General features: G+C 36.6%; 2 protein-coding genes across 4 annotated transcripts; both read left to right on the top strand.

Annotated features, from left to right (window-relative positions):
- Window positions 1–805: 805 nt before the first annotated feature.
- Window positions 806–7,717, top strand: rnasekb (ribonuclease, RNase K b). The gene is made up of 3 exons (XM_059351985.1): window positions 806–1,090; window positions 4,956–5,038; window positions 6,494–7,717. Exons 1-3 carry the CDS (start codon window positions 1,013–1,015, stop codon window positions 6,636–6,638), a joined length of 306 nt encoding a protein of 101 aa, XP_059207968.1. The 5' UTR covers window positions 806–1,012; the 3' UTR covers window positions 6,639–7,717.
- Window positions 7,718–11,074: 3,357 nt separating this feature from the next.
- LOC131986163 (uncharacterized) lies at window positions 11,075–18,987 on the top strand. 3 transcript variants are annotated; one of them, XM_059350989.1, is made up of 8 exons: window positions 11,075–11,242; window positions 12,938–13,234; window positions 14,025–14,075; window positions 15,687–15,715; window positions 15,802–15,846; window positions 15,946–16,371; window positions 17,190–17,423; window positions 17,532–18,987. In XM_059350989.1, the coding sequence occupies exons 2-8, from the start codon at window positions 12,940–12,942 to the stop codon at window positions 17,790–17,792; spliced, it is 1,341 nt and encodes a 446-aa protein (XP_059206972.1). In that variant the 5' UTR covers window positions 11,075–11,242; window positions 12,938–12,939; the 3' UTR covers window positions 17,793–18,987. The 3 variants fall into 3 exon arrangements, with proteins under 3 accessions (XP_059206972.1, XP_059206970.1, XP_059206971.1); XM_059350987.1 differs by lacking the exon at window positions 11,075–11,242 and adding an exon at window positions 12,394–12,688; XM_059350988.1 differs by lacking the exon at window positions 11,075–11,242 and adding an exon at window positions 12,699–12,813.
- Window positions 18,988–19,610: the final 623 nt, after the last annotated feature.

The following is a 19,610-nucleotide window of genomic DNA, read 5'->3' as shown; positions in this document are numbered from 1 at the left end:
ATTAACGAGAAAATAAATCACAAATTCATGAGGAAAAACACTCACAAATTTACGGGAAAAAACTCACAAATATACGAGAAAAAACTCACAAATTTATGAGAAAAACTCAAAAATATATGAGAAAAACTCACAAATTTGCAAGAAAAACTCACAAATTTATGAGGAAAAACTCACAAATATATGAGAAAAAACTCACAAATATACGCGAAAAAACTCACAAATTTATGAGAAAAAACTCACAAATATATGAGAAAAACTCAAAAATATATGAGAAAAACTCACAAATTTGCAAGAAAAACTCACAAATTTATGAGGAAAAACTCACAAATATATGAGAAAAACTCAAAAATATATGAGAAAAACTCACAAATTTGCAAGAAAAACTCACAAATTCATGAGGAAAAACACTCACAAATTTACGGGAAAAAACTCACAAATATACGAGAAAAAACTCACAAATTTATGAGAAAAAACTCACAAATATACGAGAAAAAACTCACAAATTTATGAGAAAAAACTCACAAATATATGAGAAAAACTCACAAATTTGCAAGAAAAACTCACAAATTTATGAGGAAAAACGTTGCGAGGAATCATATTGCTTATAATCAAGTCGGAGAAACTTATAAATCACATGTTAAGAAGAATCAATATGTAAATAAAGGAAATGTTGCGCTACTCTGGAGGTTGAAGCCCATTGGTCGGTCCCAGAGGAAGAGGCGGGGCGTATCGAACCGAGCTTTCTCATTGGTCGCTGGGCTTCGGGTCACGACAGTTGTCGAACGTCCCCGAGTGAAGCCGAGTGAAGCCGAGTGGTGAGGATCAGCTGACTGAGGCTCCGTCGTCCTTCAGAGAAACATTTCTCAGTTTAGTGGATTAAAGAACCAGCAGAAGCAGCTCCTGACCCGCCGATAGGACCGAGAGGACCGATAGGACCGAGAGGACCGAGAGGACCGAGAGGACCGATAGGACCGAGAGGACCGAGAGGACCGATAGGACCGATAGGACCGACATGCCGTCGCTTCTGTTCTGCGGGCCGAAGATGGCTGCATGCGGGATCGTGATCAGCATCTGGGGGGTCATAATGCTGGTAGGAAGCGGCTGGGGTCCGACTATTTACTGGAGTTATACAGATCAGTTGGCAAGCTATTCGTGCGGAATTTGGCGTTTTTGTGAAAATAAAAACAAATGTATATTTTCGGAGATATTTTTTAGTATTCCACATAGTTCTTTAAGATCCTGAGATCCCAAAAAATACCCAAACACGAGTTATCTGTCGCCAAAGAAGCCTCGATCGGTAATTCTTCTCCTGGAGATAGACGGCGCCCAAATAGGCCCATCACATATTAACAGTAATTGGTAATCAATACTTTTACTAGGTTGATCAGTTATTTGGTAATAAACATCTAGGCCTGTGTAATTAACGTTATGGACCCGGCTAAAGCCTGGATCTTCATTCAACTGAACGGGGACACCTCTGAAGAAGAGATCTTAAACATTTTTATTGTTCTGTTCAATTAATCAATTATTTGTTCCTCACAAATGATCACTAAATATTTTCATAAACGTTATTTAGTATAATAAGTCATTCGTTCATGCAAAACTCGTCATAAAATGCTGTTTTTATATGATATTAAACTGAATATTTTGGACAATTTTCACGATTTTTATTTTTTAAAAAAAGGTTAATCGATCATGAAAATTAATATTAATATCAGGAACATATCGGTGCAGTTTTGTTGCACAATGTAATTTAAAATCCTATATTTCTGATATTTGTTGTATCGGATGACACGGATATTAAATCAAGTTCAAAACCTGAACCAGGTTCATTCAGGATCCTCGTGACTGGTTTCTGTCCTCGTGATGTTCCAGCAGGACGCCACGTCTTCCCCTGATGGTGGAGCTTCCTTTAACATGCAGCTATGGATATAAAGAAACCATAAATAATCTCATGAAGCTTTTTAATGTCCTGGTTTTTCTACCATAACTCTCCAGGTTTAAATGTATAAGTTAGGAGTGGAACGGTTCACACAACCCACGGTTCGGTTCTGTTCGGTTCGGTTCTGTTCGGTTCGGTTCTGTTCGGTTTGGTTCGGTTCTGTTTACGTCGATTGTTTGGAAAATCAATGATGTAACAATTAAAGTTGTTTTAATCACAAAAAGCTACTATTAGTTCCTGTCGCTTCACAAATGCAGCTTTCAAAATAAGAGCACAGAATCCACCACAGACTGTCAAAATAAGATGCCTTAAATAAAACATAGAAGAACCTTTATTTTCCTTTACAATAATTCATTAAAACAGGCAATAATGTGTTTGTGAGGTGTTTGCTCACATTTAGCTCTCAAAGTGGACGAGATTGATCACATTGTACTATAAAATGTACAAAATTTTCTCCCAGGGGCCCCCGGACCCCCTAGAAGGTTATTTTTTATTATTATTTGCTAATACTCAAGTAAGTAATTTTTTGGTATTTGGCAACTGTTGAGATTTGCAATTTACACTACATTTAGATTTATGATTGATTTTTATTATGTTGTACAATTTTTATTTATTTATATGGACTACAAAATAATTTTCTATCTATTTTTCAGTATTTTTGATATCGTCAAGAATATCGTTGTCGCGATAATACTCTGAAATATCGTGATAATCTTTTAGGGCCATATCGCCCAGCCCTAAGAGGAGACGCTGCTAGTTCAACATGAGCTTCATTCATTCAGTGGCTGCTCCAGAGAGACGCTGCTAGCTTAGCATCTCGTTAGCCGTGAAGAGTCAGAATGTTCCCATGCTGCGGTGTCATCATTCATTTAACACTCTACTTTCTGTAATTGTACAACTACCGCCGTCGGAAAAACTTCGAGAACGCAAATTCTTTCTTTTCTGCTTCAACGCTGCCTACCACCTGTGTGTGTGTGTGTGTGTGTGTGTGTGTGTGTGTGTGTGTGTAAATGGTAAATATTCCTGCACTTATATAACTCTTTTCTAGTGTCTTTGCGACCACTCAAAGCTCTTTACACTACAGACTGACTCATTCACCCGTTCACTCACACATTCATCCTGGTGGCAGAGGCTACCCTAAACGCTGCCACCTGCCACCAGCAGGAATTCATTCACACACTGATGAACGCAGCATCGGGAGACATTTGGGGTTCAGTTAGGGGTGTGCCATATCGTATCGTTCACGATAATATCGGTATATTTTTTTTATGGTTAAAAAACTGCATATCATGATATTGGCGACGTTCCTACTTCTTGATGTAGTGGTTAAAGTTGTTTTAATCACAAAAAGCTACTTACTCCCTGTAGCTAAACACATGCAGCTTTCAAAATAAGAGCACAGTGTGTTAAGAGAATACACCACAGAATTTACAAGAAGACTGTCAAAATAAGATGCCTTAAATAAAACATACAAGAACCTTTATTCTCCTTTACTAAATGTCATTAAAATATGCCCCCGGAACCCCTAAATGGTTATTTTTATTATTTGCTCATACTCAAGAGAAATTTTTTTTTGTATTTGGCAACTGTTGAGATTTGCACTTCAAACTACATCTTAGATTTTTATTTATTTATACAGACTAAAAAAAAATCATGTTTTCTATCTTTTTAAATATTTCCTAATATCGTCAAGAATATCGTTATCGCAAAAATAGGCTGAAATATCGTGATATTCTTTTAGGGCCATATCGCCCAGCCCTAGGTTCAGTATCTTGCTCAAGGCAAGGTATCGTGTGTGTGTGTGTGTGTGTGTGTGTGTGTGTGTGTGTGTGTGTGTGTGTGTGTGTGTGTGTGTGTGTGTGTGTGTGTGTGTGTGAGCAAGAAGCAGTCTGGAAAAACTATCGTGTCCATTTTTGTTAATCGAACAATAAGTCGATATATTGATTAGCTACGTCAGACAACTCTTTATGATTCCTTGTCGCGTCTCTTCATAAAGTGCGGTGTTACTGTGTTGCTGGAGAGGATTTTATATCGTGGCTCCAGTGTTTTAACCCTCTGGAGTCCATCTATTTATTGAAAATACACGTTTTATTGACAGTAATAACTTTATTTATATCTGATATGTAGACAAGCTGAGAAAGCCAGTTAAAGTTCAATCAGAGGAGCTTTCACAGTGTCACATTTATGTTTCTAGAACATTTTTAAAATGTGAATTTTCTTTCTACAATTAAAACTATTACTTTTTTTAAATTTACATGCAAATAGACTGTTTTGTAGTTTTATTATTTATTATTTTTTCTGCTGTTTTTGTGTGTATAAATGGTTAAAAAAATGGTACGTTTCCATAGAAACCTGTGTCTTTTGTTTGTATTTTGGGTTCCTGGCAGCTCTGTACAAAATGACCAAAAAAAGACACAAAATTACTAAAAAAAGACACAAACTGACCAAAAAAAGACACAAAATTACTAAAAAAAGACACAAAATGACCAAAAAAAGACACAAAATTACTAAAAAAAAAAAGACACAAAATGACCAAAAAAAGACACAAAATTACTAAAAAAACAGAAACAAAATTACTTAAAAAAGACACAAAATTACAATATTTGGGTTCCTGGCAGCTTTATACTTTGTTAATTAAAATAAAATGTAAAATCTGACTGATAGCTAGTTTGTGTGGAGAAAAAGGAGCCATGATGTGATGTAAGGACAGACTGAAAGATGCTGAACACAGACAGACATTAATGCAGGAAGTTGATGAATTTGAACCAAAACCTCCTGGACTTCAGAGGTTAAATCATACAATAAGGCTGCATATGTTTGGCTATAAAATATTATATTAATATATATATATATACTCCTTTAGTTGCACATTTCACCGAGATGAACCGAATGCAACACACACAAACCGAACCGAACCATTCGGAGGGTTTCCATCAGCCGTTCCATCTTTAATATAAGTTACTGTGTTACTTCATTTAGTTGTGATGTTTGTTATATCCTGGTTTCCTTCCAGGCGATGTTGGGGATCTTCTTCAGCGCCAAGTCTGCGGTGCTGATCGAGGACGTCCCGTTCACCGACGAGGACATGCGCCACGAGTGAGTCGCATTAAAACACCTGAAATACTCAACCAGGGTTCAGGTTTCACCCACAACCAGGAATAACTTCATGTAGTTCTACTTTATTATTATATTTAACAGCTGAGCTAACTTTAACTCTCTAAATATGATTTATTATCATTTATGAAAAAGTGATTTTTATGTAGAAGCAAACAGAAACGCTTGATATGTCTGAAGGAAATATTCAGGATTTTAAAATGAATAATTTCATAAAATGAGACAAATTGATTTAATTTGCTTCTTCTTGTTATTTCCCTTTTTCCTGCCATTAGTTTGTTTACATGTATTTAAAAAAACTCCCAAATTTATGTGAAAAAAATGTAATATTCTCTATCATTTAAGTGGTAAACTTCAGAGAAAATCCCCACAAATTTACAAAAAAAAAAAAAAAAAAAAAACCTCACAAATTTACGAGAAAAAAAAAATCACAAATATACAAGAAAAAAAGGCACAAATTTATGAGAAAATACTTGAATATTCTCAGAAAATGTAAGTGGTAAACTTCAGAGAAAATCCCCACAAAATAACAACAAAAACTCACAAATTTATGAGAAAAAACAAACAAATTCTTTAATAAAAACAAACCAATTTTCGAGAAAAAAAAATCACAAATGTATGAGAAAAAAAAATAATTTATGAAGTTTTGGAAAGAATTGGAAAAAAATAAATTTGAAGTTGAAAAAACTCACAAATTTCTTAGAAAAAAAACCTCACAAACTTTCCAAGAAAAAAGCTTGAATATTCTCTAACATTTAAGTGGTAAACTTCAGAGAAAATCCCCACAAATTTACAAAAAAAAAAAAAAAAACTCACAAATTTACGAGAAAAAAAATCACAAATATACAAGAAAAAAACTCACAAATTTATGAGAAAATACTTGAATATTCTCAGAAAATGTAAGTGGTAAACTTCAGAGAAAATCCCCACAAAACAACAACAAAAACTCACGAATTTGAGAAAAAAAAACTCACAAATTTATGAGAAAAAAACAAACAAATTTCCAACGAAAAAACTCACAAATTTAAAAGAAAAAAACTCACAAATTTGAGAAAAAACAAACAAATTCTTTAATAAAAACAAACCAATTTGAGAAAAAATCACAAATGTATGAGAAAAAAAAAAAAAATTTATGAGAAAAAAACTCAAACTTTCCAAGAAAAAAGCTTGAATATTCTCTAACATTTAAGTGGCAAACTTCAGAGAAAATCCCCACAAATTTCCAAGAAAAAAAGAAAGAAAAAACTCACATGTACAACAAATAATCACAGATTTACGAGGAAAAAAAATTCACAAATTTCCAAGAAAAAAAATCACAGTTTGCTGCTCTGAGACCAGATCAGAACTTAAAGGCGTATTGAGAGTAACTAAATCTCCCAGAAACTAGAATCTAAAGGAGACGATGTTGTTTGTTTGTTTGTTTGTTTCTCTCTGCAGGTCTAATCCTCTTCAGAACATCTACAGTTTGTACAACCAAGTCGGCATCAACTGCTTCATCGCCGCCGCCATCTACGTGGCCGTGGGCGCCGTCTCGCTCTGCCAGGTCCGCCTCAACAAGCGACAGGAGTACATGGTCACATAAACCGCCGCCGCCGCGACCTCTGACCTCCGACAGTTAACTCTAAACGGACCAATCAGCAGCCAGCCGAGCCTGTAAACGCTGGCGGTCACGTGAATTATTTATTTTAATGTTACGACCTTTGATGTTTGTTGTTGTTGTTGTTGTTGGATGAAATGTTACATCATTCCTGTAAACGGATTCCAAGCTCCTGCATGTGACTCGTTACTGGAGATTTGATCTGCTTCACACTTTATTTCCTTGATAAAAAGAAAACGGAGTGAGTTTTTTATTATTTTATGACTTTAAATGTTGAAGTAAAAGTGTTCCGGCTGGTTGTCGTTCCTGTGACTGTGGATCAAAGTTATTCAGGACAGAAGCTGACAGGAAAAGTTCAATTAATTAATAAACCATTTAATGTACCAAAAAGAATTGAAAAAAAGAAAAATTTTGAAGTTGAAAAAACTCACAAATTTACAAGAAAAACCTTGAATATTCTCTCAGATGTAGTTGGTAAACTATCTGAATTCCTGGCAGAATTTTATTCTGAGATCAGATCAAATATTAAAAATATATTTAGACATTTGATAAAATGAGACAAATTGATATTTAGGGTTTAATTCCTTTATTTACTTTCCCGTGTAATCATCTTGCATTCATTTATTGACATTGACTTTTATTTATTTATCTGCCTTTTATTTATTTATTTTACTCATTTTGAAAATGTTATTTCCCTGACCCTTTTCTGTTCCTGTTGGTTTTTAAAACTTAAAAACTTGAGATAAATACATTTTCAATAAATTCCAAATTCATAAAAAATAAACACCAGGAAAAAAATAAATAAATTTAAAATAAAATAAAATAGAAAACGGGGAAAATACAAAGGTAAATAAAGAAGCAAGTAAAAAAAAATCAATTTGATAAAATGTGACATAACTTTGATTTATTTTTGGCACATTTAATGGCGTAAATTGGTTGTTTGTTTTTTTGAGTCATTTATTTTTTATTCTGGCAGCTTCTGTCTTCCATACAAACTGAAACGTGTTTAAAGTGAGAAATGATGGATAATCCTTTGCAATAAAGAGTGTGTGTTTAAAAACTAACAGATTATTTTTTCTTTATTAAAAATGAATATGTAGCAATATTTAAACGACTGGTTGGATGTAGATTCAAGTGAAATATTTAGTGAATAAGTTGGAATAAACTCAAGTTTCAGGTGTAATGTGAGAATTAAAATGTTTACAATAAAGTTTAACTGTTTTCTTCCAGAAGTTTGAATGAGTTTAACCAGCAGATGTCTGACAGAAATGTATTTAGAAAAGAAATGAAGTCTAGCAACTATATCTAAAGATATAAATAAAATGGCTAATATGTGAAATGTGCTGCCTTTAAAATCTCAAATATGTGAAAATAGTGTCAATACAGTATAAATGGGGCGAGTGAAACGTAAAATGATTCTGTAGTGGAATACTTCTACAGATATAAAGATATTAAAATATCAAGATATGCTCTTGATCTCCTGACAGTTCACCCACCATTCATACTGATATAAATATTTCATAATATTTATGCAATTTACGAGAAAAAACTCAGAAATTTAGAAGAAAAAACTCACAATTTTAGAAGAAAAAACTCACAAATGTACACGAAAAAACTCAGATTTATCAGAAAAAGTCAGATTTATCAGAAAAAAACTCAAATTTACGAGAACACATTTGTGAGAAAAAACTCACATACGATATAAATGTAATAATATTTATAAAATACAACACACAGCAGTCATAACTAAATATTATTTTTAAATATTCAAGCTCAACCGGTGCTCCTCTAGTTCCAGCTTCCAATGTAAACATTTCCAGTCTCCCTTTGCAACAATAGTAACTCTCTCTGCTGCTCAAACGTTAGACCCAAATTACTACCAGCTTCTCCGAGGCCATACACAGTAGATGCTTCATCTGGACTTGGAGTAGCCTCTTTAGATTGCCTTAAGAACAGATCTCACACCCTCCTTTACACGCTTATCCCCAACATCTAGTTCAAAATGTTCCATGATCCTAACCAGTTGCTCCCTTGAACAACGATCCAACAACTCCCAGGACGGAGCACTCAGAAACTCTTCTACACTAGCCATGGCTACAAAACAAACAAATCAGCCTGACAGAATCACTCCAGATAACCAACAGGTCAATGTATCTGTTAAACTACACTCCAACAAGTCCACTGATGCTACAAGTTAATAAGTTACACATGACCCACAGCGCGCCAAGCGTCCACAATACACATCCAACCCACCAAAGTTCATCCCTCTAACTACGTAACCAGCATCTAAACTAAGCCCCCCCCCAGTCTTCAGGAGGCTAATTGCAGTGGGTAATTATGCACTAATGCCTGATTTTTTATTGCAACCCGGTAGCCCGATGCAGCCACCAGCAATGGCAGCTTCCTGCACCGCTGGATGTGCTCCAGAGTCAACTGCTGAAAACCGCTTTCACCCCCCAAACACTATAAACCCCTCAAACGAATTCCAAGGGAACCCGCTCTGATCCTAACAGGGACAAACAATGGCAACAGATAACCTGTATGTGAAGGGTTGTACACCGTAAGTCACCGTGTCCGAGCACCAAACTAAGAACCAAAACAAAAGCTCTCTCTCCCGTAAAACAGTACATGTGTCTCCCACAAACAGTGTAGTCTTACAACCAAAGTGGTGGAACAAACTTTCCCAAAGGTTACTTACCAAGAAAGTCCTCAATCAGATTCCAGCACTAAAAACTAGTCCAAACAAAAACACTAAATTAGTCCTAAATGGACGAGTGGACGAGCCCCCATTTTGTCATGAACCGGCTCTTAGATCATGACAAAACAAGGGAGACCACACGTGTATCCAAGTTATAAGTAAATAATGTTTATTTGATTAAAGGAAAACAACACAAAGAAACTTAATTATGTGAGTCAGTATATCAGTGGTGAGGTGTGTGCATGCATGCGATGTGATGAAATGCAGGTGTATAAGCTGAAAGTAACTAACAAACAAAACTAACTGAACCAAACCAAGGTGGTGGCTGTAGAGGAGAGAGAGAGAGAGCTGAGGCCTCAGCTCCTCTATAAAGCCTCAGCAGTAATTATGGCTGAATTCAGGTGTTCCTCCTCCTGACACTCCTCCTGCCTCCTCCAGACTGGAGGAGTGGCCTGACCTGTGGCTCCTCCTACACAGGAACAGAAATACAACATGCAACATCACACGGGGGGGGGGGGGGGGGGGGGGGTCATCACAGTTGATCTCTGCGATATTAAGTTGGAGTGGGCTCTCCCACACTGTTTAATCCATAGTTCCTCTTGCTTTTTGGGGGTTTGGAAATGGGGAAACAACGACTCCTCCCTCCGAACTCAGAGGAACCTAGTGTCCGACCGGTTCACCTTGTTGCTCAGAGCTAGGGTTGCCAACTCCCCGAAAAATAAATAAGGGACACTTCATTGGCAGGGCCGGCCGACCCGATTGCCTTCACCCATCCTGGCATGGTGGAATTTTTTAGCCCCTTTTTTGTAGGTAAAATGATTTTTTAACAATTTGACTCGAACCTGAATTGAATTAGATGCATATTTTTGTGTGACATGAATACATAGAAAACAAATGATTATCCAGCAATTCACTTTAACACAAAATAACAATTAGCCTGTTTTTCAAAGATGTAGTGGAGTTTGCTGATAACAATTTGATTCACTCCTTTAGTTGGCTTTTAAAATGCAGCATGTATGCAATTGAATGGCCATTTTGGAAGATTATAGCATTCCATAATTCCAAATTGGTTCAGTAAAAAGGCATTAAATTCATGTCATGAACACATGGGGACCTGGTCTTCAAGAATGCACTGGAGTTTGCTGATAACAAATTGATGTATTTATTTTATTGGAACAGCATGAATACAATTGAATGGCTATTTTGGAGTCATGCAGCTGACAAACGGGCCGTAAAGTGCAATGTAATTGCGCACTAAAATTTAAAGTGCAGATGTCGTGACCGCAGTACTGGAAGCATGTTGTTTCAGATCAGTCAGTCCACCATGGACTAAGGAAAAAGAGCGCCGGCACAACGTGCAGTGTGCTTTATAGATGTTATCACGCACTTTTTCCACCCAGGTGCTTCCTTTTACCCATTCTTCAGTATTTTTGCATCCTTTTCTGTTTTTTTCTCGGAGGGGTACTAGACACATTGCTGCTGAAGGTGTAGCGCCCCGTAAAGCAGGGCCGGGGTCTGTGTCACTGTCACCTACGCATGCTGCTTTGTTGTCTTCTGCTATCTTCTCCTCGACCAATGGGATGAGCGTATTCTGTATCGTCATACTCGTGTGTGAATATGCTGTCAGTTCATTGGTCACAGAGCAGGACGGGGCCTTGGAACAAGTTTACCGTAAGTTTACATATAAATCGCCCTGTTATTAAATTTTCATTGGCATTTACTGACTATTTTTTGACTGTCACAATAATACGGGACAAAGTGCGTCCCTTTTCACCTCAATACGGGACGGGTGCTTTTGTTTCTAAATACGGGACGATTCCGTTTTTCAAGGGACGGTTGGCAACCCTACTCAGAGCTGACGGACATTCTTCTTTTAGTAACCGTTACTAAGGTAGGATTGGACAGGAGTAGGAGTATATGTATGTTCATGTTTATGTAAAATGTGAATATTTTTGAGCTTAAGATAAACTGCTGACTGTGTCTATGTTGGAAAGCAGCAATAATCCCCTCACTAGGACAATATGTATTGTGTTTATGTGGTGTTTATTTACTGATACTTCCTGATTGGACGAAGTGAAAGTAATAGAGATTGTATCCCAAATCGGACTCATTTGCAATGCCGCACTTTCCGGTGTTTTTATGGTCATTTTGAATAAGATCGCCACCACCACTGTAGCTATACTTGATTTATACATATTTAACAATCTATGTGTGAAATGTCATTTATGTACATGGAGATTTACATGTCTAATTACAATACGAAAATAAATCTGTTGAGAGAAAGCAGTAAGAACGCTCGGGCGACGATCTTAAAGTACATCTGTATTTTTATTGTACTGTATTTTATTGTGAAAGGACAGAAGTACGATCCGGGTGTGTTGATAACTATGATATTTATTTGGCTTACCGCAAAACATCCAATTTCCCCCGAAAAACTCAGCAGCTTCCATTGTTTTACAGCTAGGAGATCCAAATGTCCAATTTGGGATACAGTTAGCACACGGCTAATTCACCGGCGTTAGCGTCCTTTAGCCGACTCTGGTAAACCCGAGACTAACGTGCACGGTTAAAACTATATACAGTTCGAAAGATAAGAAGTTAGACTTTAGTTTCACACCATTTAATTAATTGGAAGCATGACATGATAATTTATATTAGTAGTTAATGTGACATTTTGAAAATCTTAGCTGAAAGGTGTCTGATTTGGGATAGAGTTACGCTACTCCTGTGATGTTATGAGTACAGTTCGTTAAGAACTCCATTACCCAGCATGCCACAGTGGTTAGGAGCGGGTGCAGAAGCCTGTGAGTTGTGGATGGTAGACTTGCAGGTAGTACTGAATGGTTGTTATGTGCAAGTTGTCAAGTAAATACGAAAGACCAACTATCACGCCTCGTCTGATTATTATTAATTAAAGCAAGTCAACACAACTCCTTTCAGTCTCTCTCCCTAACAGGAAGGGCTCTGGGAATGAGTTACAGAGCGGGCTAAACCATTACTGGTAGATGAGGGGAGGACTCTTTGTTTAAAACAGGATTTTATGAGGATTGACAGTCCCTGGAAGAAATGTAATAATAAATATAAATATGATACCTCTATTAAAATACATTTTAGTATTTAGAATGCGTAACCGGGGCGGCAGGCAGGTTGGTGAATCAGGCTTCAGGTTGGTATCTTCCACTACGTCACTGTATAAAAAAAAGGAAAAGAAACTCAAAGTTGCCTTCCCGCCTAAGAGCAGCTGTTTACCTGAACAGACGCAGCCAAAGAGAGTAAAAGGCTTTTATTATACATACAAGAGACTTTATTACTTTCTTTTGTAGGAACATTTAGTCAAGTAAGTAAAACTTTAAGACACTTAACTTGAGTATATCCATATTTATGTCCCTTTATACTTTTAATCAGGCAAATATTGTCGTGGCTGCAGTACTTTTACTTTGATACTTTTGTTATTTTACCAAAGTAAGTTTTGAATGCTGTAGTGGAGTCATTTCACAGTGTGGTACTAGTACTTTTACTGCAGTAAGGTAATCCGATTACTGATTAACTGTATGTGTGGCTGTCCTCTCACCTCTCTGTGTGTCAGAGATGTCGGATATTTCAGAAAAAGACTGGAGGAAAACTCTGACCACCATAATTGAGAATCTGGGAAAGGATCAATATAAAAAGATGCTGGCACATTTAGACAAAATCTCTGAATGTAAGAAGACTCCCAGCAGAGAAAAGATGCCTGGAGTCATAATTCAGAACTACGGAGTACGAGAATCCATCAAAGAAGTCGATGAGATAATGGATCTGATACCAAGGAGGGATGATAAAATCCAGGATCTGCTGCGCCCCTTTGTGGACAAACTGAATAATGAACAGGACAAAGAGAACCAGGGTGAGTTCATATAATACAAGTTTAATGTCAGGGTGTAATAACTAATATTTACACAAATAAGTAAGTAATAGTAATAAGTAGAAGCCCCTCCCTTCAGAATTTATTTAGGAGTAATATCCATAAAAAGATATAAGATTTTGGTGTCGTTCGGGTTCTGACCGATCACATTTGAGCTGGTTTTGGTTGCATGCAGGTAAAAACTGTCTCTGGTTGTAATCAGACTGTAAACAATGACCATAAACAGAAGAGGAAGTCATGGACCAGATATCCAGATATCCCAATCCCCCAGAAGGAGCACCAGGCTTTGAGGCCAGTTGTCGAAGTGGCCAGGTCCGTCTTGTGACGCCATTGGGCACAAAAAGACTCCCCCAATAGATTAACATTGTGAAATCAGCAGATACATGTTTGTAGCATAATAACTCCTACAAAATGGATTTTTTTTTTAAATGTCAGAATTTGATTTACTTGGTCAGACAACATTTGGTTATATCTTTCTTTTTAAGTCAACTTTCATAGGAATGAACAGGGCTCCACAGTCTTTATGCATCCATGGTGCAGCGTGACTTTGCCCCCCGGGACTACGCATAATATCTAAATAAATCACAATAAACATAGAAAGAGAAAAGAAAATGGCAGTACTGCAAAATCATACTTAAGAATCATAAATCTAAAATAGGAATGTACAATAAAAATATGTAAAATATATGTTTTAAGATGAAAAGAGCTGTACTACTGTCATAGTACTGTAATACATAGTACTGTCCTCACATTTTTAAATTTCTGTTTCCAGGGAAGAAGAGGAAACGTGAGGAGGATGAGGAGGAAAGCGAGCCTGCAGCAGGTAGGTTAAAGGGCTAGTTCAGAGGTCTGCACATTAAGTTGTATGAAATACTTATCATTTAAAAAAAAAACCTGTCAGCTGACTTGGGGACGACAGACTGTACAAAAATTGTAAAACAGTCATTGTGTGACATATCCATTGGTTTGTGGAGTGCAGTTTTAAAGCCTCATGTTCTGCGTTTTGTTTGGTGCCATTGTGCCGTATTGCACATGTGCAGAACCAGTGTTTCTAAACCAGTGATTTTTTGAGACGATGGGCCATCTAGGGCAGGGGTTGGCAGCCTTACAATGAAGATAAAACAGTCTACTAAGTCTACCATCAATTAGCCTACCAGCATCACTAGAAGGTCATAAGGAGCATTTTCTTGATATGATTTTGTCAGAATGCAGCAACTCAAAACTAGACGTTGGAAGTATTTAGAGTTTAAGGTGCCGGACTGTAGTCTTTCGTAAGCATTTTAGTTGACTATATTTTATATATATATATATATATATATATATATACACTATATTTTTATAAAATAAAAATTGCTTTGGGCCTATACCAACGATCAATGAACATTAAAATATAAATAAATGACTGTTTCATTTCGTATAATTTTGTTGTCAGGAAGCCACTGCAGGTTACCTGAAGAGCCTCATGGCTCCGGAGCCTCAGGTTGCCAACCCCTGATCTAGGGGGGCCGGGGGCAAAAATAAAAATATTTTTAAGTAAAATGCATCGATCTCATGCACTTTGAGAGCTTAATGTGAGCAAACACCTAACATAACATTTTTCAAAGTCGGGAGATACCGTATTCGAGAACCTTTATTGGTATCCTACATTTAATCACTGTTAACAGCTTTCCACTAGGACATGGAGCAGCCAGCCTCCCTGGAGATCATTTTTGTCATAAAATCCCAAATTTGTTGGCTTCTGGCACATTCTAATGCCACTATTCCATCATATACACTGATCTTATTCATTGCATACAGTACAGGCCAAAAGTTTGGACACACCTTCTCATTCAATGCGTTTCCTTTATTTTCATGACTATTTACATTGTAAATTCATCAGAACTATGAATGAACACATGTGGAATTATGTACTTAATAAAAAAGTGTGAAATAACTGAAAACATGTCTTATATTCTAGTAAGCAAAGGGTGGTTACTTTGAGGAATCTAAAATACAAGACATGTTTTCAGTTATTTCACACTTTTTTTGTTAAGTACATAATTCCATATGTGTTCATTCATAGTTTTGATGCCTTCAGTGAGAATCTACAATGTAAATAGTCATGAAAATAAAGAAAAACGCATTGAAGGAGATGGGTGTGTCCAAACTTTTGGCCTGTACTGTATTTTAATGAATTATTGTAAAGGAGAATAAGGCTTCTTGTATGTTTGATTTAAGGCATCTTATTTCGTCTTTGTGTAAACTCTGTGGTGGATTCTGTTCTCACCCTGTGCTCTTATTTTGAAAGCTACAAGTGTTTAGCGAGAGAAAGTTATTCAGATTGTGTGTTGTGTCTTTAAACCAGAGCAGCTTTCTTGTTTTTGGCTAAAAATCTGCTGATTAATGAAATAAGATTTGTAACATAAAACTGACCAGTGTGTTTATCCTTCTAAAGATCCTCAGAAGAGCAGCCAAGCTGACAAAGTAAGAGTTTGTAATAAACATGCAAACCTTCTTACACACATTCATAAATACAATGTTGTAAAACTAAAGTCTGTTTGTTGCTGCAGGGACCCAGCGCTGGTGTTTTGCAGGACAGAAAAGCTTCTTCTTGGGTAAGGGCTCTTTCTTTGAAATTTTCTCACAACTTTTCACACCAAATGTTTGTGTTTCTGTTATTTTCATGGAGATTTTTTTGTGTTGTTTGTATGCAGAAGAAATCCATCAGTGATCTGAAATCCAGCGGGATTCTCAACACAGAGGGCTTTATTGGGAAAGTAGTTCAGAAATCTGGCCTCCACAAATATCAAACTAAAGAGAAAGAGAAAAAGGTTTTCTTTTACGTGGCAGTAGCTGATGAAACAGCCAGTGTTAGATTGATGGTATACGGTAAAGATCGCTACCAAAACATCAAGGAGGGCAACTCCTACTCATTCAGAAAGGTAATACAAGATGAGGAGTTTGGTGTAAAGCTGACCAAACAGAGCGTAGTGGCACGGACGAGATCTGTTGACATCCTGGAGGAGCTCGAGATGGAAGCTCGGAAGCTGATTTATCCGGAGAGTCCAGTTTACAAGATTGACGAAGCCAAAACTTCTGAAGACAAGACGGTAATGAGTGTTGAAGGAACCGTTACAGAGGTGAGTTTAAACTGTTAATCTTACTGGTCATTTGAACTTTGTGTTGTGCTTGTTGCTAGGTTACATCTATGCCCAGGTACTTTACCAAGTCCATGAATGCAGGAGGACTGTAATCCTTGGTAGAGGAAAGCATGGGAAAGTTGGTTATTGGTGGGGCCCAGCAGTCCTTTGCTGGGTTTGGTTGCAGACTGGTCGCTGTTGTCTGCAGGGTTGGCTGCTGAGTGCAAACTCACTCTGTTGGCTCCTGTTGCCTTCAACGTTAGCTGACAGAACTTGTGTCGTGGTCTCTGGCACTTACTGCTGCTGTGGTTATCTTGGTGTTAACTAATCAAAATTTTAAGGTAAGCTTCTGTGGCTATGTCCAAGTAGGCCACATGCATGAAAATCAAATGAGCAGTCTGGGTCCAGAGTTAGGGTTTTTTAGCCCATGTAGCAAGGGCCTCTTCTCTGGAGACCCTGGAGATCTCCAGGTTTTATAACCGGGGAGACCCTCCTGTTGTGGCAGAGATTTTTTTTACCAATGAGGTCCTCACACACCTCGTGATGATGCTATTTTACCCAGACATGATGGTGTTCAGTTTCTGACTTGTTTGGGAGTTCAACAACAGATACAAAGCAGCAGGAATTAATATTTTGGCAGCAGTTGATAATGCAAATAAATGGCGGAAAGAAGAGTTGGCATCTACGCCGGGGCTTTTTTGCAAGTGAAAAGTCATTTTAACCAACAAAAAAACTAAAAAAACTTTAAATATGTGGAAAAAGCTTATCTGGTCTTATTTTCCCCCAATGTTTTTATCTTGTGCTGTTGGTTTTTACAGATTACCCCTGTCGAAAAAAACATCAAGGTGCACTACAAACAGGAGAAGACAAAGAAGCAAAATGTCCAACTGGAAGATGAGACCGGCTCCATCAGGATCTGCATGTGGGGTGAAGACACCGAGCTGAGCAAAGGATTATCACTTGGAGATATCATAAAGGTGACCAACGTGAAGAGCCATGTGTACTTTGATGATGTCTCACTCAACTCAACTCGATTCACCAAAATTCATCAGGTACAGTCATCTGCCTGCTCGACTGTTTGTTCTACAAGTCACAAGTCCGCCAAGTTTGTTTGGTCTGGGTAGTTTTTAAGAATGTCCTGTCAATCTGTCTTTCTGCAGGTGAAAAGTGTCGGCATCCAGAACATAAAAATCGAGATTACAGGAATCATAAAAGCCACAAAGAAGGAGACTCACCTGGACGTAGAGACAGACCGCCACGACCAGCTGCACACGTTTGTTGTGGCTACTCCACTTCTGGCAAAGGCGTTCAGCCTGAAGGGGGATGTTGAAGAAAGTCTCCTTGAGAAAATGCCGCTCTTTGCAGATGCTGTGATAGAAGGAGGGAAAATCACTAAAATTGAAGCCATTAAAAAGATGTAAAAAAACAAAAACTTGACCACAAATAACTGAAGATACAAACCTGTTTTCAAAAAGGTTGGGACGTTAAAACAGAATGACCAACCTGATCTCACAACAGCATGTGAAATCAACACGACTAATGTGTGAAAATTACGTGAAACATCGGTTTCTGTGAGTTTAGGCTCCTAAACCACTGAGCTCGGTTTAGGGCAGAAACCTTCCTGGTAGGTACTAAAAGACAGTGTAAACACAAAATACATGATTTAATGCTGGAAGAGAAGGAGTTACGAGGACAACATGAACCACAGAAGTTACGTAAAAAATGAAGTTACGTAAAAAATGAAGTTACAAAAAAAGCCACCAGCACGGAATTCTGTGTTAAGAAGTCGTCGTCATTTCATGTAATTTTGTGAGATGAGGTTGTCTTGGACCAACATCATGCTGATCAGTTTGTTTTTAACTGGTTATTGGATACTATAAAACGGGGCTGTGACGTCTTGATTGACGGCTGTAACTGACTCCTGATTGGTCCGGCCTGCGTTTGGGCGGGACCCCGGGTTCTTTTCTCAGTCTGTGGTTCAAATTGATAAACTTTTGTTTTTGAAAATATAAACTCTGAATTGTATGCTTTCTGTTTTTATTTACATTTTAGCGTCCCAACTTTTTTGGAATCAGGGTTGTAGAGGAACAAACAATGTGGTCATAGTTGAGCAAACACGATGTTGGATTTTTGAGGCATATCTTTTTCCACTTCTTCCAGCTTTGAAACTTTGCTTTTATTTCTTGACATTTATCAGTCACTCTTCAGTTATTCATTCTTGAAATATAGTTTTTAAGCAGCTTTCATTGAGCATTTTGATGATTTCTACATCTATAAAGGTTTTGCAGATTCACTGTAACTGGGATTGTTTGGTTGTCTTGATTGTTTCTTCACTTGTTTTCTATGTTTGGTTTTTTTATTTGAATGTTCATTATAATCAGAATTATGTAGTTCCAAAATCCTAATCCTGAAATTAGGAGAATAGAAAAAATAAAAATTGATGTGTTAATATGTTAAACCACTTTATGTTGCAGCTGATCTAAACTATATGAATAATATTAATGACAATAACTTTAATCAGCATCTGAAGTTTGTGTACTTTTTTTTATTGTTGCAGTTTGTTGGGTTGTAAGTCGCTTTGGATAAAAACTTCTTAATAAATATATTGTGATGTCATTTCCAAATGTAGTTTGTGTGTTTTTTGAGCACCTCTGTGATAATAAAACAACAATGTATGAATAAACACACTTAACTAAAATTCCACATGTTGTACTTTTACAGTATTTCTGCATTTACTTCAGTTAAATAACTGAATACTTTTTCCACCACAAACTGAGGCTTAACATGGAGGACTATATATATATATATATATATATATATATATATATATATATATATATATATATATATATATATATATATATATATATACACACCCTATTTTTCTACTTTTTTATTTTTGCATTTATTTTGCATTTTATATTTTGGAGCATTACCTGATGACATACTTCAGATGACAGCCCTCTCAATTGAAAATGTATGAAAATAAGAAAATAATAAAGGAATCAATATGTTTGGGGAGATAAATAGAGGGCAAAATACAAAGGGAAGATAAACAAATGTTTAAAAAATAATAAAAAATAAAATAGAAAATGTATAAATAAAAATAAATATTTTATTTATTTATATAATACGAATAAATAAATTCTAGAAAAATGAAACAGGAAAGTAAATATATAGGGAATTTAAAACAAAGCTAAATAAATTACAAAGACAAGTAAAACATTCACATTTTTTCA

Source organism: Centropristis striata, chromosome 15 (genome assembly GCF_030273125.1).
Source record: "Centropristis striata isolate RG_2023a ecotype Rhode Island chromosome 15, C.striata_1.0, whole genome shotgun sequence".
In the NCBI taxonomy this organism is placed as follows: Eukaryota; Metazoa; Chordata; class Actinopteri; order Perciformes; family Serranidae; genus Centropristis; species Centropristis striata.
This window is presented reverse-complemented; position numbering and strand designations above follow the sequence as displayed.

What these genes read in the sequence shown, in the direction of transcription:
- rnasekb (XM_059351985.1), top strand. Translation starts at nt 1,013, where the DNA reads ATGCCGTCGCTTCTGTTCTGCGGGCCGAAGATGGCTGCATGCGGGATC. An exon ending in TCTGGGGGGTCATAATGCTG is followed by an intron (nt 1,091 to 4,955) that starts GTAGGAAGCGGC and finishes GTTTCCTTCCAG; the next exon opens with GCGATGTTGGGGATCTTCTT. An exon ending in GACGAGGACATGCGCCACGA is followed by an intron (nt 5,039 to 6,493) that starts GTGAGTCGCATT and finishes TTCTCTCTGCAG; the next exon opens with GTCTAATCCTCTTCAGAACA.
- LOC131986163 (XM_059350989.1), top strand. Translation starts at nt 12,940, where the DNA reads ATGTCGGATATTTCAGAAAAAGACTGGAGGAAAACTCTGACCACCATA. An exon ending in ACAGGACAAAGAGAACCAGG is followed by an intron (nt 13,235 to 14,024) that starts GTGAGTTCATAT and finishes TTCTGTTTCCAG; the next exon opens with GGAAGAAGAGGAAACGTGAG. An exon ending in GATTCACCAAAATTCATCAG is followed by an intron (nt 17,424 to 17,531) that starts GTACAGTCATCT and finishes GTCTTTCTGCAG; the next exon opens with GTGAAAAGTGTCGGCATCCA.